The 18,394-nt window shown below is 34.8% G+C and overlaps 1 protein-coding gene and 1 non-coding gene across 23 annotated transcripts in view; both read right to left on the reverse strand.

Moving 5' to 3' along the window:
- LCOR (ligand dependent nuclear receptor corepressor) overlaps positions 1 to 18,394 on the reverse strand; it is a 152,162-nt gene that overhangs the window by 45,941 nt on the left and 87,827 nt on the right. For 20 of the 22 annotated variants that reach the window (XM_072805846.1, XM_072805849.1, XM_072805842.1 and 17 more), the window contains one exon: positions 4,149 to 4,281. Coding sequence is in view for 7 of the 22 variants with exons in the window: in XM_072805839.1 (XP_072661940.1) it covers positions 4,149 to 4,281 (133 nt within the window). In the remaining 15 variants the exon portion in view is untranslated. Of the gene's footprint in view, positions 1 to 3,124; positions 3,249 to 4,148; positions 4,282 to 18,394 lie in introns of those variants that run through there. The other 2 variants (XM_072805848.1, XM_072805857.1) reach the window with 2 other exon arrangements.
- LOC140621258 (U6 spliceosomal RNA) lies at positions 6,161 to 6,265 on the reverse strand. Its single transcript, XR_012020985.1, has one exon. It is a non-coding gene; the product is annotated as a U6 spliceosomal RNA (small nuclear RNA).

Below are 18,394 nucleotides of genomic sequence, written 5' to 3' on the forward strand. Positions count from 1 at the left end.
ACTCAGCACCTAATCTTGCTTGGTATAAAGTATTCATTCATATTAGTTGACTAATAAATGGGTCAGTTAAATCAATTAATCATCTTCAAATAGTTGTTTTTCTTTAGACAAATGAGCTTAATGTGTCTAAAGAATAAGTGGCCTCGGGACACCTGGTGGCTCAGTGGTCTAGTGCCTGCCTTCAGCCTGGAGCGTGATCCTGGAGTCCTGGGATCGAGTCCCACATCGGGCTCCCTGCATGGAGCCTGCTTCTCCCTCTGCCTGTGTCTCTGCCTCTCTCTCTGTGTGTCTCTAATGAACAAATAAATAAAATCTTAAAAGAAAAAAAAAAAAAGAATATAAGTGGCCTCTTCAAATCTGTATAGATCCCTGATTAAAACTCTCCCCCTGATCTTAACGTTTCACCAGTGACCTTTACTTCCCACAATACTTCAGAGGTTTTAGAAGACAGTTCTCAGAAACCTGAGTTTCCTTGGTTTTTTAAAGATTAACTATAGAAGGTAAATTACTTTATCCTTTTTTTTTTTTTTTTTTTTTACTTTATCCTTAATACAGTGCGAGCTGGAAGGGAATTAGGTTGATTTATAAATTTAGAGAAAAACTGAGTCATTACAATTAAAATCTAAAATCTCCACAACACACACACACATCATCATCATCATCATCATCACCACCACCTCATGGGACCCCTAAGAATAATTTTTTTCCCTGAAAGACAACATTCAATACTAGAAGATAGTCTAAAGTCAGAATATTTAATTCTTTGAAGTTTAATAAGTTTTGCTCTATCGATTGTTATATTTGTTCTACTAAAAAGTATTTCTTAACCTCACATTTCTTCTCTATAAAGAGTATGCTAGATGGTTAAAGAATTAAGGTGTTTAATTAGGTAAGGTTCAGAAATTATTACAATCACTGACAAGTTCCTTAAATGTTTTAATAAACATTTCAGCCACACTGCTTTTTTTAAGTCTCTCTACCCACTGAATATTCTTATTAATATTCATTTAACTTTCCACTTAAGATCCATCCTCCAAATGAAAGACTATATAATTTCAAGTTTTAATGTATCAGTGTATCTTCTTATCCACAGCAACACATAAAGATACAAGTTTCCAAACAGGAAGTGAAATGAATTTATGAGATCTCTGTGTTTAATTAGATTCCTAAATATAATTAAAGGGATTTGTGAAGAGCCAGAGATTTTAGGATAAAGAACATAAATTGCTACCTCGGAGCTTTAAATGCCTGTAGTCTATCTTGCCTCTTTTTGAATAAAGAACATAATCATAAAACAATTCATATTCATTCATGTATTAATGACATCTGTGCCTTTTAAATTTCTGCATCTTTTGAAAGGTTTCCTGAACACATTTCATTCTTTCACTTACTTAAAACATAACTTCTATAAACCATGCCTTGGGGAACATTCACAATAGAGTCAAATAAAAACAAAAAATCCAATCAAAATTAAAACTACAGGAAAACATGTAAATGGTACATCACCAGCCACTTGGGTGTTTTAAAAATGAAAATCTGGGGCTCCTGGGTGGCTCAATCATCTGATTATCTGACTCGGTTTCAGCTCAGGCTGTGATCTCAGGGTCATGGGATTGAGCCTTGTGTGAGGCTCCATGCTCAGCGTTGAGTCTGCTTGGAATTCTCTCCTCCTTTTCCCTCTCCCAGTGCCCCCTTCCCTACCCTCCCCATTCTCACGCATTCTCTTTCAAATAAAATAAAATCTTAATAAAATAAAATAAATATGCAAATCTAACTTTCAGAAAAGGGTCAAATCTTCTAACACAAGTGAAAAGTCAAGCTTAAAAAGTATAATAATGACAGTTGTAGAAAATATACTGTTCCTAAGCTGAAATTCATTATAGAGTCCATACCACAAAGCCTACTTTTATTGCAACTATGTTCCTACTTAGCTTATAGAACCTTTTCATATGCAAACATTTAAAACACACAATTTGCAGGGCTCCTGGGTGGCTCCCTCAGTTAAGTGCCCGACTTAATTTTAGCTCTTGATCTCACTAATCTTAAGGGCAAAAAGCCTGCTTAAGAATCTCTCTCTCCCTCTGCCCCCTCCACCCTCTCTCTATAACAAAACATATATAATTTGTAATACTTAGAAACAAAGAACTAAATCCAATACTTAGAAACAAAGAACTAAATCCAATTTCTAAACTATTTATTTGGAAAAAAAAAATCCCCTTCAGACTAAACTGCCTGTCATATCTCTGCATGACATTTTTGATATAACCTGAAGAGCACTAATCTCTTCTCTAAGACATTTTCATGAAGATTAATATATCTAAAAATAACAAATATTAACACATAAAACAAGGAGGAAAGAACTTCCAATACCAAAGCAATAGTTCTTTTTGTGAACATCATATGCTAGTATACAAATATACAAACTCAAAAAGGATTCTCATCTCTTGAAGTCTACCCTAAGACTGATTTCAAGATTAAAATTCCCTCATGTGCCAAAAAGTTTAATGTTTAACTAAGAAAACTGGTAGGAACTTAAGTTGTTCCTACATGACAAAGGGACAGGATAGCAGAGAAGGCGGCTAGAATTCTCTTTAGGAATATGCTTATGATTGACTTTGTTAACTGCCTGTAAGCAAAGAGTAGATGACAAGTGATTTCTCCATGTATATTAGGGAGAAGAGTTTCTCTTTTTAGATCATGAGGTTTGCGGCAGCATTAGACCTCATGACTCAGTACACATCCTAAAGGAGAGGAATAGCAGAGGGGCTGTAAAGATGTTTTATTTTTTTAATAAACTGACAGAACTGATCATTTATACTTTAAATGTGAATTATTTTAATAAAACAATCAAATGTTTATAAAATTAACAAAGTCAATTATTATTCTAACATAATTTTAGAATTCAGAGTACCTTCAGGAGAAGATGAAGTGAACATGGGAGCTTAGTTGGGAGCTTTAGGTCAGAGATGCTAGAGGGTATTAAAAGAGAAGTGAGGATGTACTAAAAGATTTAATTTTGCATCGGGATCTGACAGAAGGAAAAAAAGTGCCACTGAAAACAATAATCTTCACTCTTTAATTTTATATAGTGCTTAACTTCATACTCCATTTTGAAAATACTGACCACATTAAGCAGAACATCAGCTGGTCTCCAACTGTAACCAACCAATTAGAATGCACTTATCAGACTTTCAACCAGTGTACAGGCAAAAATCACCCTTCAGACTTTGGAGGGAAGGAGGGAATTCCTAAAAGAATGAGAGGTGTAAACCAGACATATAAAGAAATATTTAAGAAAGCAGAATCACGGAGTCTTCTGAAGATTAAATAAGAAATATTCAGGATTATGAGGCATTTGTAGAAAACATTTTTAGAACCTCTGTCTTGGAACTAGAGGGAAGACATAACCATGGAATACAAATCCATTCAGAAAGAATTTCTTAAAGGTAAAGACTTCACTGAATGAATCTTGGAGGGAAGCTTTCTGAAGGTCTTGGTTGACGGCAACTGAAATTAGCCTTTATGAACAGAGAAAAGAAATGCAAAACATGTTTACACAAGTTTCAAGGAGAAAGATAAATTGAAAAATATAAGAGGTGGAGCTATTAAATACCCAACATATGGGTAAGTTTCATTATATAAATGAATTTCTCCAATTTTAATAATTTAATGAAATTTTAGTGAAGAAAGATCATATCAAATAATCTTGAAAAACAGTCAAAGAAAAAAATGCTTGCAAATCTAATTTTAAGATATAACCTTCATCTATTTTCCAAATGAATTTCAGGGAAGAATTTCTAAAATTTTATACAGTTGGTTTTATGGTTATCTGTAATTAAAACCGCAACTACTTAATGTAAGAATATTTGTCTGAGAAAATACCATACTGCTGATACCTTAGAATTTTCAGATGTTCATAATACTTTCAGGAACTATTTAATAAAAGTTACATTTCACCATAACTTCAGAATGAAAAGAAGGGAGAGGTTTGTCTTACCCTATTCCAAATTTAACTTGACCAAAGGAATATAAAGTATATTATCAATAAAGAAATATATTTTAAAATAACTTTTTAAAAATGACATTAAAATTAAGGAAATCAGTATAAGACAAGCAGATGCTAAATGCCATTCTTCACTAGAACCAACCTTTTCTATAAAAGACTGCATTGAGGAACTCTTCTGCTTGTCTCTCGAATCGAATGATTTTTGCTTGCTCTTGTTTAAGCAGAGCTTCTTGCCCAGCTCCCGAAGCTGGTTCATCCAGACCGACTAAGTGTCCCTGTAAAAATATTTGGTGAAATATTTGCACAAAAATCCTTCCCCATTCATTATCAATAGTACAGATGCAAAATCAAAGACAAATATTAGTAACAAATAAGACAAATCAGTTTAACACAATTAAAATATTTTAAAACTTCAAATCAGAATAAAATTTCATCTCCACAAAAGTATAAAAGCAAAGTGAATGTAAAAATATACTTTAGGCGGTTTTTATTTATCTTATGAATTATGTTTAAAATTTGCAGACAGATCCTAATTAAACTAACACTACAAAAGAAAAAATATTCCTGAGCATTCAAGTATATTGGTTCTTATTATACTATATAGCAATAGTTCACAGGCAATTCAACTTAGACAAAAAGATATAAACCCCAAATATTATTTGAGAATCATGTTTGCACTCCTACCTCAAGATGTTTTTTCCAGACACAAAATGAACATTTTTTTTTAAATGGCCATGTAGTTTTTTTTAAAAGGGCCATAAGGGAAAACTCAAAAAGAATGTTACCTGAATTCATAATTCTGTCCCTAGAATACTATAATAAACTATAGCTTTCAAATGTTTAGAGTTGTGAAATTAATAGGTTAAAACTGGCTCTAGAAAAAAAGAATTTTAAAACCATGTATCGCATATTCTAAAGGTAAATATTTCTAAGTACAGTTAAAAATGTTTACAATATAGAAATTTAAGTCCTGATCAGAAAGTTTCAAAATGCTGCCTAGACTCATCCTAAAGACTCCCAGAATCTGTTCTCAGACAGCAGGAGCAGCAGACTAGGTTATTAGCAGACTAATAAGTGCTTTGCACTTACTTCCAAATCAGGTAGCTAGTAACAGGAAACTATGATAATAAAAAATGAAAGTATAAAGAAAATCAAAGTACATGTTTTAAATGTTCTTTATGTTCCAGTGCATATAATTTACTTCAAATCACTGCAATGTATCATCATGTGCATTTCCTTATGTCATGGGAAACTTTAAAGTACTCTAAATAAGATAACGGGGACATACTTGATAACCACGAAAAGGAAATAATAAAGACACTGAAGGAATGTTATAGTCCACAATTTCCTTAAAGATTTCAAATATACTCAACGATATTTGCAACCAGCTTTTTATAATTTCCCCATCATCCAAACTGTGTTGACAGCACAACCAAAATAGTATTTTGCAGACACATTTAGCATCAATTACATATTACAAATAGTTTAAAGGAAGAACTCTCTTGCATAATCAAACTAAAACAATCAGCCGATAAATTTTCATACTACACATATTAAGTCTGCCACATAAAGAAAATATTGTGATAAATCATTACGAAAATCTTTATTATAGTTGTATTCGCCAACATTCTCTCTTGTGGCCTACAGAAATTATTAACTATCTTTTTTAAATGAATCAAAAAATAATGTAATTCTGATAGACTTAACGTTTAAAAGGTATTAGGAATAAGTATTAACTAGAGTCCAATAAAATCCTCAACTGTATTATACTTTTAATGCCATTTCATTTTAATGCCATGTTGATTTTTAAAATTCGACATTATTAAATGGCATGAACTGTACTGTTTACTCCTACATTCAGTCAGTTCAGTCAGACTTTGAGCAAAATATCTCTATTTTTCATGTTTAGGAATACTTATATCTTAGTGAGAGATGATGTTAGTTGCAGAATGCATTGTACACAGTGTAGTTTCAGTGAGTTAAGCATGCAGCTTTTCTCATTTGATTCTACATGTATGTTTATAAATACATGTATCTTTTTTTTCTTTCCAAGTTCTTACTTAAATTCCTGCTGGTCAATATCCAGTGTAATACTAGTTTCAGCTGTAGAATTTAGTGATTCAACACTTACATACAACACCCAGGGCTCATCACAAAAATATGGAAGATTTCACAAATTTATGTCATCCTTGTGCAGGGTCCATGCTAATCTTTTCTGTATTGTTCCAATTTTAGTACATGTGCTGCTGAAGCAAGCACAGAATATCTATATTTCAACCCTGTTTCATGTTGCATTCAGGCTACTTCCTTATCTAAATAATAAATCAACTCATGGCAACTAAAACAGCACTCAGGAAGGTGCTACCTGTTTTTTCTTGAATTAAACAATTCTAACCAATGTTATCAATCTGGACTCTAAAACATACAGATAACTTTCAGTTGGCTCATATTAATTATAGTTGTACCTATTTGTTTTGTTTTTAAACAGTTTTATTGAGATATAATACACATACCATACAATTCACCCACTTAAAGTATAAAATTCTTTTTGGGGGGGGTGGTTCACCACTCACCATGATACATTTTAAAACCTTTCTGTACACCAAAAGTAAACTGTACCCACTACCAGTTACTCCCCATTCTCCCATTTGCCCCAAACCTAGGCAACCATTCTATTACTTTTTGTATCTACGGACTTGCTTATTCTGGATAGTTCATACAAATGGAACTGTGCAATATTCATGTGTGTGTTTGTGTGTGAGACTACTTCCTCCTGGAATAGTTTTCAAGGTTCACCACGTTGTAGCATGCATCAGTACTTCCTTCCTTTTTAGTGCCAAATAATACTCCATTATATGGATATAGCACATTTTATCCAATCATCAGTTGATAACCATTTGGTTTTCTACTTTTTGGCTACTATGATACAAATAATGCTGCCTTTAATATTCGTGCGCAAGTTTTTGTGTGGATGTATATTTTCATTTCTCTTGGATATATACTTAGGAGAATTTCTGGATCATGTGTTAATTGTTTACCATTCTGAGGAAGTACTAAACCATCTTCCAAAGCAGGTGTACCATTTTATATTCTCAACAGCAATGAGGGTTCCACATACTCATGAACACTTGTATTTTTTTTTTATCATATCCATTCTAATACACAAGAAGCGGTGCCTCATGGTTCAGATTTGTATTTCCCCAATGACTAATGATGTTGAACATCTCACTCGTCATTTAAATACATTCTTTGGAGAATGTCTATTCATATGCTTTGCCCAATTTTTAATTGGGCTATCTACCTTTTTAATGATGAGCTGTAAGAATTCTTGATGTATTCTGGATACAAGTCCATTATCAGATCTAAGATTTGCAAATATTTGCTCCCATCAGTGAACTTTCTTATCACTTCATTGATGCTACTTCTGTTAACAGTATAAAAGTTTTTAATTGTAATGAATTTCAATTCATCTTTTTTTGGGGGGGGCGGTCATTTGTGCTTTTGGTATTATATATAAAAAAACTAGTAGCTAACCCAAGCTCATGAAGATTTACTCCTATGTTTTCTTCTAAATGTTTTAAATTTTAGAACTTACTTTTAGTTATATGATACATTCTAAGTAAACCTTTGTGTATGGTGTAAGGAAGGAGTCCAACTTCCTTTGTCAAGAATCTCTAGCTATAAATTTTACTTCTGGACACCCAATTCTATTCCACTGATCTACATATCCCACCTGTAAGCCAGTAACACAATATGTTGCTCACTGTATTTCTGTAGTAACTTTTGAAATTGGGAAGTGTGAGTCCTCTCTTATTAGACTGTTTGGCTATTCATGCATCCCTTGAATTTTCATATGAATTTAAGATCAGTTTTTCAATTTCTGCAAAGAAGCCTACAGAAGTCTTAACAGAAAATGCACTGAATCTGAAGGCCATTTTGGGGAGCAATACCATCTTTATAATATCAAATGTACCAATCCATTAACATGAGATATTTTTCTATTTATTTAGATCTTCTTTATTTCAACAAATTTTTGTTTTTTTAAAGATTTCACTTATTTATTCATGAGAGACACCCACACAGAGAGAGGCAGAGACACAGGCAGAGAAGCAGGCTTCATGCAGGAAGCCCGATGTGGGATCGATCCTGGGACTCTGGGATCACGCCCTTAGCCGAAGGCAGAATGCTCAACCACTTAGCCACCCAGGCGTCCCGTATTTCAACAATTTTTTAAATTTACAGTGTACAAGTCTTAAACACGTTAAAATTATTCCTAAATATTTTATTCTTTTGGAACTAGTAAATGGAACTGTTTTCTTAATTTTCATCCACAGACTGTTCACTGCTATTTGTACAGAAATACAACCATTTTTTAAAAATGCTGTAGTCTATAACCTTGCTGAACTTACTAACTCTAATAGTGTTCTGCAGATTCCTTAGGATTTTCCATATACAACATGTCATCTACAGATAGACATTTTTATTTCTTTTGTAATCTGGATAACTTTGGTTTCTTTTTTACTGCCTAATTGCCAACGTTAGAGCCTCAAGTACAACACTGCATAAAAGTAGTGAGAATGGATAACCTTGTCTTGTTCCTAATTTCAGGAGGGGAAATGTTCAGTTTTCCACCATAGCTATGTACTTTTGTAAGTCAGGCTGAGGAATTTCTCTTCTACTTCTAGTCTGTTGGGTGTTTTTTTGTTTTGTCTTTTAGATTTTATTTATTTATGGGGGGGGGGGCAGAGAGAGAAGCAGGCTCCATGCAGGAAGCCCAATATGGGACTTGATCCCAGGACTCCCAGGATCAAGCCCTGAGCCAAAGGCAGACACTCAAATGCTGAGCCACCCAGGCATCCCAGTTGTGTGTTTTTATCATGAAAAAGTATTGGATTTGGTCAAACATTTTTTTGGAGGACATCCATTGTGATGATCATGTGATCCTATCACTTATTCTACTAACGCACTGTATTACATTAATTGATTTTGTGATGTAAAACCAAGCTTGCATTCCCGAGATAAATCTCATGGTAAGGGTATGTAACAGTTTTCATACTTTGCTTGATTTGGTTTGCTAATATTTTGTTGAGAATTTTATTATTATTGTTGGTATAAATAAATGATACTGGTCTGAAGTTTTCCTTTCTTGTGATTTCTGTGTCTGGTATTGGTATTCAAGTAATATTGGCCTCACAAAGTTAGGAAGTCTTTCTCTAAATTTTAGGTAAGTTTATGAAGAATTGGTATTATTTAAAAAATATCTGGTAGAAATCACCAGTGAAGATATCTGGCCACAGGTTTTTCCCTGATGGAAGTTTTAAAACTACAAATTCAATCTCTTTACTTATTCTAGGTTGCATTATTTTCCTAGGGCTATCGTAATGTATTATCACAAACGGAGTGGCTTAAAACAGCAGAAATTTATTCTCTCATAATTCTGGAATCTAAAAATCTGCAATCAACGTGTCAACAGAGCCATGCTCCTTCTGAAGGCTCTATGAAAGAATCCTTCTCTGCTTTCTCCTAGCTTCTGTTGGTTTCCAACAATCTGGCATTTCTTGACTGTGACACCGTAACTCCAATTTGTCCTTCCATCTTTACATGGCTTTCTTCCTTGTGTGTCTCAGTCTCCAACTCTCTCTTCTTATAAAGATACCAGTCATTGGATTTAGGACCCACTCTAGTCCAGTGTAACTTTAATTAACTTGATTAATTTGAGAAGACCCTATTTCCAATAATACTTCATGTTCATAAGTATTAGAACTTCAATATATCTTTTTTGGGGGTGGGGGAGATATTTCAATCCACAACATAGTTCAGTTTAGATCTTTTCCTCCTTATATCAATTTCAGTAGTATGTGTCTTTCTAGGCATTTGCTCATTTCATCTAAATTGTCTAATCTGCTAATATATATATTGCTCACAGTATTTCCCTTAAACTTTTTATTTCTGTAAGATCAGTCGTAAACTTCCTATATCATTTGCGATTTAATAAGTTTTTAAAAAAGATTTTATTTATTCATGAGAGACACAGGAAGAGAGAGGCAGAGACACAGGCAGACGAAGAAGCAGGCTCCATGCAGGGAGCCTGATGCGGGACTCAATCCCAGGTCTCCAGGATCACACCCTGGGCAGAAGGCGGCGCTAAACCGCTGAGCCACCTGGGCTGCCTTGTGATTTAATAAATCTGAGTCTTTCTCTTGATTAGACCTACATAAAATATTTACCAATTTTGTTGGATTTTTTCAAAGAGCCAACTTTTGATTTTGTTGATTTCTCTATTTTTCTATATTATTTCATTTATTTTTGCTCTTATCATTATTATCTCCTTCTTTCTGCTTTAGGTTTACTATACTCTTCTAGTCTTTTAAAGGAAGAGAGGGTATTGAATTGAACTGAGGGCTTTTAAAATACACACATTTTATAAGTTCTGGTCTAGATGCTGTTGGCTACATAAGTTTTGGTATATTTTGGCTTTGTTTTAATTCATCTCAAAATATTTTCTAATTTCCTTTATGATTTCTTCTTTGATCTTATTATTTGGAAGTGTTATTTAATTTCCACATGTTGGTGAATTCCTATTTCCTCTGTAATTTCTAATATCATTCCTTTGTAATAAGAACACATATTTTATATGATTACACTCCTTTAATTTTTTTATGGCCCAGTATAAAGTCTTTCCCAGAGAATGTTCCATGTGCAGTTGAGAAGAATGAGTATTTTGTTCTTTTTGGGTAGAATGTTCTATAAAAACATCCTGTTAGGTCTAGTTGATTCACAGTATTGTCCTAGTCTTCCATCTTTGTTGATCTTCTGCCTAGATGCTCTATCCATTATTGAAAGTGGATTATCAACATATCCAACTATTGTCAAATTGTCTATTTCTCTCTTCACTTCTGTCACATTCTGCTTTTTGGGGATCTGTTGTTCAGTAAGGATATAATTATGTCTTCCTGATAAATTGCCCCTTTTATCATTAAAACTGTCCCTCTTTATCTCTAGGTTCATTGAAGTCCATTTCCCCAGCACTGCGCAGCCCCTGATATCACTTCTCAGGAGATACTGTCTTGAGCATGCAGTCTCCCTGTCCACCAGGAATGACTACGTGAAGGTTCGATTAGAGACTCTGGCAGCGTCTTTTATTTTTTTTTTTTAAAGATTTTATTTATTTATTCATGAGAGACACAGAAAGAGAGGTAGAGACACAGGCAGAGGGAGGAGAAGCAGGCTTCATGCAAGATGTCCGATGTGGGACTTGATCCTGGGAATCTGGGACCACGCCCTGAGCCAAAGGAAGGTGCTCAATCGCTGAGCCACCAAGGTGTCCCAACTCTGGCAGTTTCTTTCTCAGATCTTCCCTGTAGAAGTTTCTTGCTGATCTGCCTGTAGCAGTATCATACATCCAGTTGTTTCTACTAATTTGTTTTATTCGTGTGTTTTCTGCCACACCATGGTGCATAAATTGCACCATTGTCTGTTCCAATAAAAGTGGGATCTCTGCAGGGGCAGGGTTTCTTGGCCAGTCTTTGAGGCTTATTCCACTCCCAAGAGGGCTCTTCTTAGCGCTACCTTTTCTTCTGGTTCTCTCTGTAAAAATTCTAACTGGTCTGCCATTTCACTTGTTGCTACTAGTATCATGGAGCTAGCTGCTAGCCTCCTCTTAATTGTTCATCACAAAGATCTTCATCATTTTCAACAACCTTTTGTAAGCTGTTTCAAATAAAGCCAGTCACCTTAAGAGATCTACAGAGTTCTCTGTTCTCAAGGCCTGCCTTTCCCTTTCAAAGAACCTTTGTGCCATGCACAGAAACTAGGGGCTGGGACAATGACCCACTTCTGTGCTTTATGAGAGGGGGGTGCTGGATGACTTGCCTCTCCTGGCACAGAACTTTCTGCCTTATGAATGACACCTAGCCCAAAGCTCAGTATTCTCAATCTGCTATGCCTGGAGAAGACTTCCACTCTGAGTAAAGGATGAGTGAATGAAGAGAGCACTATGCTTTTTGACCTCAGCTGCTTGGAAGAAAGCATCTGCAACAAGAAGCCAGAAGGTATGAGCAAAGCCTACAGTCTGCTCCTCCTGTTCAGAATTGCGCTTCCCTCAAGCCGAGCTCAGTGAAGTAGGTGGGAGTGGGTCATGGGTCCCACTGCTCTTATTGAGATTTAGTAGAGTTTTTTGAACAACTGATTCTGTTTGGAAATAACTAATTTAAGGCATACAGCAGAGTTTAAATGGTTGTTTTAAAATAATTTTTTGCCAAATGTTTATTTGCTTATTTTTATCCAGAATAACCAAAGATGAAAAATATTAACACAAAAAAACACATATTTTTTTCAACTACATATGGCCACCAAGTTAAAATTTTATAGCAGTGACGTGGGGCTCCTGGATGGCTCAGTGGTTAAGTGTCCGACTCTTGGTTTCAGCTCAGGTCATGATATTGAGCCTCCATCAGGCTCCGTGCTCAGGGCAGAGACTGCTTCAGATTCTTTCCCTTTCCCTCTCCCTCTGCTCTTCCCCCCACGCGCTCTCTCTCACTCTCTCTCTCTCTCTCTCAAATAAATAAAATATTTTTAAAACATTTATAGAAATGATGTACAAAATATAGGTCATCCTCCCTCACTATATGTACTATATACCAAAATTAAACAAACCAATAAGAACAAAAAAAGTTCATATGACACAGAGCTAATAAAGTTAATACAATAGCTGGGAAATATGAAGAGTAAATTCATGTCATTTCCCCTCCCCCATATCTGAATTTTAAAGAGTCATTATGTACAATATGGCAAAAAAAAAAAATTAACAAAATGATATGACATACTCTTCTGTAAATAAAAAAATCACTTCTTCTTTACAGTTATTATCCCTAGTTATTAAAGAAGAGTTGTTGGCTCAGAACATAATAAGAATAAAGCTGGAGATAGATACGAACTGGAACTTCTATCCCCTAGGAATTGCTTCCTTCAAAATTCAGGAATTGGTCCCCTTTGACTGGTTTGTTCGTACTGTCACATTACAATCTACAGCAATAGACTGCTACTGCTTGCTTTCTCCCCCCCCCCCATCCCCCTACTATGAGCTTCTTAAAAGACGCCTAGAGCATACTGTCAAAGCCTTAGATTCTATAGCTCTGGGGTAGGAAGTAGTCACATTTTTTAAAAGCTCTCTCCTTGGGCAGCCTGGGTGGCTCAGCAGTTTAATGCCACCTTCAGCCTAGGGTGTGATCCTGGAGACCCGGGATCAAGTCCCTCATTGGGCTCCCCACATGGAGGAGCCTGCTTCTCCCTCTGCCTGTGTCTCTGCACCTATCTCTCTCGGTGTCTCTCATGAATAAATAAAATCTTTTTTTTTTTTAAAGTTCTCTCCTTAATAAAGAACTGAAAAAAGCATCATTAATTATCATACTTTAAAAATTATTATGTATTTATAATAAGTATTTGGGAAGGCAAATCCCCCACTCATTATTCATATTTTCTAAAATGTCTTGGTCATTTTAGCTTTATTCTTTCAGATTATATTTAAAATAATATAGTCAACTATTTTCCCACCACCACCAGCTCCCCAAAGAAGACACTATGGTTTTGATCTTAATAGCATTATATTTAGAAAGTATTTCAGGGGAAAAAAAAAAAAGAAAGTAAGTAAGTATTTCAGGGAGAATGTCACCCTTAAAAATATTCAGTCTTCTCTTTGAGGAGCTGCTTTACATTTATCCAAGTGGGCTTTAATGGATCTTAATTAAAATTTTGTTGTTTATTCATATAGTTCCCACATATTTATTACTTTACATTTTTTATTGTCACTATGAAAAATATGTTTATTTTCTAATTGTTAGTGCTGGCATAAATGAAGAAAAATGTGTGTGTAAAAGTTGATTTTGTGCACAGCTTTCAGAGAAAGTGTAGGTCATCTATCTTCTATCAATCTTCAATTGCTGTGTTTTCTGGTAGCTCCACAAGTTTGTGTCAATTTTCTAATATCCTTTTATTGAAATTTCTTTTAAGGGAGCTGTGAAGGTGTAAGGAGAAGTAAAGGAACAGAGAGCTACAGAAGCCACCAACACTGTGTGGTATTATGATCCATCACCCAAAGCAGGAAAGGAGTCTTAATACCCAAAGGGTTGGGATCTTCAACAGAAAAGAACCTCTCAAGTTCTTTATTAAGCTTTTGATTATTTCTACCTACAAAATCCATACAATATACTTTTTAAAATCATCCTTTACTACCTTTTTGGGAATGGCAATAAAACAAATATCCAAAAGATGTTTTCAAGTCAGAAAGTTTATACTTTTCCCTACAACGTAAGAGTTGCTATCTCTCTGTACTACTAGAAATGTTTAAAAGAAATTCTTCAGGCTGAAGGAAAACAATACTACACAACAGTTCTGAGGCAAATTAAAGAAGATATAAAGATAATATTAGCCATGATCATAAACTGGAAGACTTTATGTTGCTAATATGGTACTTCTCTCAAAAGTGATCTACAGATTCAATGCAACCCTAACCAAAATTCTAAAAAGATTTTGAAAAATCAATATATTGATTTTAAAATTTATGTAGAAAGGTCAAGAACCTAGATTAGCAGACCAAGTCTGAAAAACAAAAACTTGGAGAACTAGTACTACTTGATTTTCAGATATAAATACATAGAACATATAAAGAACTATTACCACTTTATAAGTTTTTAAAAATGAAGATTCAAATGTTTCACATAAGATATGAATAAAGATATTCAACATCACTAATTAACAAGGAAATAAAAATTAAAATCACAGTGAGATACCACTACAGACCCACTAGAATGTATCAAGTTAAAAATTGACTAACATATCTAATGTTGGCAAAATGGGTAACACTAGAACTCCCATACACTGCTGATGGAATCACAAAATGGTTAATTCAATTTGGTGAACCATATGGTAGTATAAGGTTAAATATACAATTATAATACTACCTAAGTAAACCCAATTGTAGATATTCATCCCAGAGAGATGAAAATATATGTCCAAAGGCTTATATGTGAATAAGTCTAAAAGCCAACATCTGGAAACAATTCAGAACTCCATAAAAAAGTGAAAGGATAGGGGATCCCTGGGTGGCGCAGCGGTTTGGCGCCTGCCTTTGGCCCAGGGCGCGATCCTGGAGACCCGGGATCGAATCCCACGTCGGGCTCCCGGCGCATGGAGCCTGCTTCTCCCTCTGCCTGTGTCTCTGCCTCTCTCTCTCTCTCTCTCTCTGTGACTATCATAAATAAATAAAAAATTTAAAAAAAAAAAGTGAAAGGATAAACAAAGAATTGCAGGTATATGCTATGGAGATCTACTTTGCAATAAAAAGGAACATGAGTATATACAAAAATAATAAATATCAAAAAACTACTAAATGAAAGAGGTCCAATATAAAAGACTACATACTGTATGACTTCTATTATATAAAATTCTAGAAAAGGTAAAACCACAGTGACTGCCTGAGTTGGAAGGTCCAGGAAAGTGACATGAGAAAGCTTTTTAGGGTGAGGGTATTGTCCTGAACTACCTGACTGGTAGTTATACAACAGTATACATTTACTAAAATCTATTAATTTGGGATCCCTGGGTGGCGCCGCGATTTAGCGCCTGCCTTTGGCCCAGGGCGTGATCCTGGAGACCCGGGATCGAATCCCACATTGGGCTCCCTGCATGGAGCCTGCTTCTCCCTCTGCCTGTGTCTCCGCCTCTCTCTGTCTGTGTGTGTGTGTGTGTGTGTGTGTGTGTGACTATCATGAATAAATAAATAAAATCTTTAAAAAAAATAAAAATAAAAAATAAAATCTATTAATTTGAACTCTTAAATGGATTAATTTTATTGTATATAAATATTACCTCATAAAAATCATTAAATAGGTCCAAGGTATAAAAGATACTAGATACTGAACATCTCATTGATTTTTGGCTCTTGAACCTGAAATCAAACAAATGATCCTTACTAACATTTTCTGAGTCATGAAGTAATGTGACACTTATTTTCAACACCTCATATAAATGTCCTCCTCAGGGCAGTCCGGGTGGCTCAGCGGTTTAGCGCCGCCTTCAGCCCAGGGTCTGATCCTGGAGACCTGGGATGGAGTCCCACGTCAGGCTCCCTGGATGGAGCCTGCTTCTCCCTCTGCCTGTGTCTCTGCCTCTCTCTCTCTCTGTGTCTCTCATGAATGAATGAATGAATGAATGAATGAATGAATGAATGAATGAATAAATATCCTCCTCAAAAAGCATACTTTTTTGGTTCAGAACAGTATTTTTTACTTGCCATCTACTTTTTGCATAGTATTCTGGATATACTGTCACCATGAATTGTTGGCATTTCACTATTTTTGCTATATCTTTAGATATAAATCAAGATAAGGAAGCTAAGTCTTACCCAAAATCTGGTCTTTGTTAATGAAGCTGTATGCAGACTGGCCAAAAATGGGGATATGTGCATCAACAAAGGAACCAGATTCCCTTAAAAAAATGGAATCCAGTACTGGAGAAAGGAAATGTAGGATATTTTGTTGTACCAGAAGTATTAAAGTGCTCAAAAAATGATGGGGGCATGTCAAAAGGACACAGCAGGTGCCTTGAAGGGGCTAACCAAATCTGGGACATCGGATGATATATCTGAACAGAATAAGAATTTTGTTTCCCAAAATGACAGAGGGAATGGGAATGCACTTCTTCACAGTATAAAGTAAACTGAAAAATGTAGAGGAATAATAGAAAAATAACAATTTTCAAGCCATCAGAAAAATACCTGACTTCAGAAAGAAATTACCACCAATACCAAAACTAAAGTGGGTAAGGGTTTAGTAAAGAAGAGAAATTTACATAGTCTCAAAGTATCTCTTCACAAATTATTAATTACAAGGAGAAAAAAAAGTACCATTTCAGCAGAAAAATCTAGTGAACATCAACCTTGTCAAGTGATCAAAGTAAACATCATCTACTAAACTAACTTTGTGTACTTCATGATGTGATACACTGACAAGGATACAACATTTATTTAATACTCCTGCTAAAAGATCATGACATGAATTTTATCATGAAGAAACATCACAAAACCTAAATTGAAAGACACTTTACAAAACAAATGGCCTATACTCTTCCAAAATGTCAATGTTAAGTCAGTGTAAAAATAAGTTTGGAAAAATAACATAAAATGAAAACAGAGAGGAAGGCAAACCATAAGAGATCCGTAACTGTAAGAAACAAACTGAGGGTTGCTGGAGGGGAGGTGGGTGGGGGGATAGAGTGATTGGGTGATGGGCATTAAGGCAGGCACTTATTGTAATGAGCACTGGGTATTATTACATGCAACTGATGAATCACTAAATTCTACCCCTAAAACTAATAATATAGTATATGTTAACAAAATTGAATTTAAACTAAAAATTAAAATAAATAAATGAGTTTGAAGAGCCATTCTAGATTAAAGGAGACTAAAGAGTAGAAAATCAAATACAATGAGTGATCCTAAATTGAATTTTGAACTAAAGGAAAGGGTAAAAAAACAAAAACAAAACAAAACAAAAAATCAACCCTATAAGGTCATTGAGACAAGTGGGTCACAGATTAAATACCGTATTGAAGTTAACTTGCCTGATTTTTGGTAAATGTACTATATACTAAGTGGATAATCTTATTCTTAGCAAATAGGGAAATATACAATCTTAGAAATATTGAGGAATAGAGAGGTATAAAGGATATGATGTAACTTCTGATATGCTTTAGGCAAATCTGTGTATGTTATATGTAACATCTCTAAGAAAGAATGAGAATAAATAGTAAGGCAAACGTGGCAAAATGTTAATTGGTAAATCTAGGTGAAGGGTATTTTAAAAGTTGGGGGTTTTTGTTTTTTACTGTTTTTAGAACTTTTCTATAAATGTGAAATTATTCCCAGGGCACCTGGGTGGCTCGGTCAGTTAAGCATCTGACTCTTCATTTCATTTCAGCTCAGGTCATGATCTTAAGGTAATGAGTTCAAGCCCCACACTGGGCTCTACATTGGGTGCTACTTAAAAAAATAAAAATTAAAAAGTGCCTACTTAAAAAATAAAAATAAAAAAGTGAAATTATTTCAAAGGAAAAAGGTAAAAAAAGGTAGGGTGGACAAATGCTAAGCCATACTTTCCTCCCACAAGCCAAGATCTCCCTTGTCACTCTTCCATCTTCTCCTTCATAACCCCACCTCTCGACATTAAATTGTATCTGTTTGTGTTAGAAGTTGCTCTGATAGAAAAGCAAAAAGAATAATAAGTAAGATACAGAAGTTAACAACTTTCGACTTCTCTTAATATAACAACCTGATGAAGATATTCAAAAGAGAGGAAGACATTTTCTGTTAGGGCCAGATGGTAAATATTTTAG

This window comes from Canis lupus, chromosome 29 (assembly GCF_048164855.1).
Source record: "Canis lupus baileyi chromosome 29, mCanLup2.hap1, whole genome shotgun sequence".
NCBI classification, from domain to species: domain Eukaryota; kingdom Metazoa; phylum Chordata; class Mammalia; order Carnivora; family Canidae; genus Canis; species Canis lupus.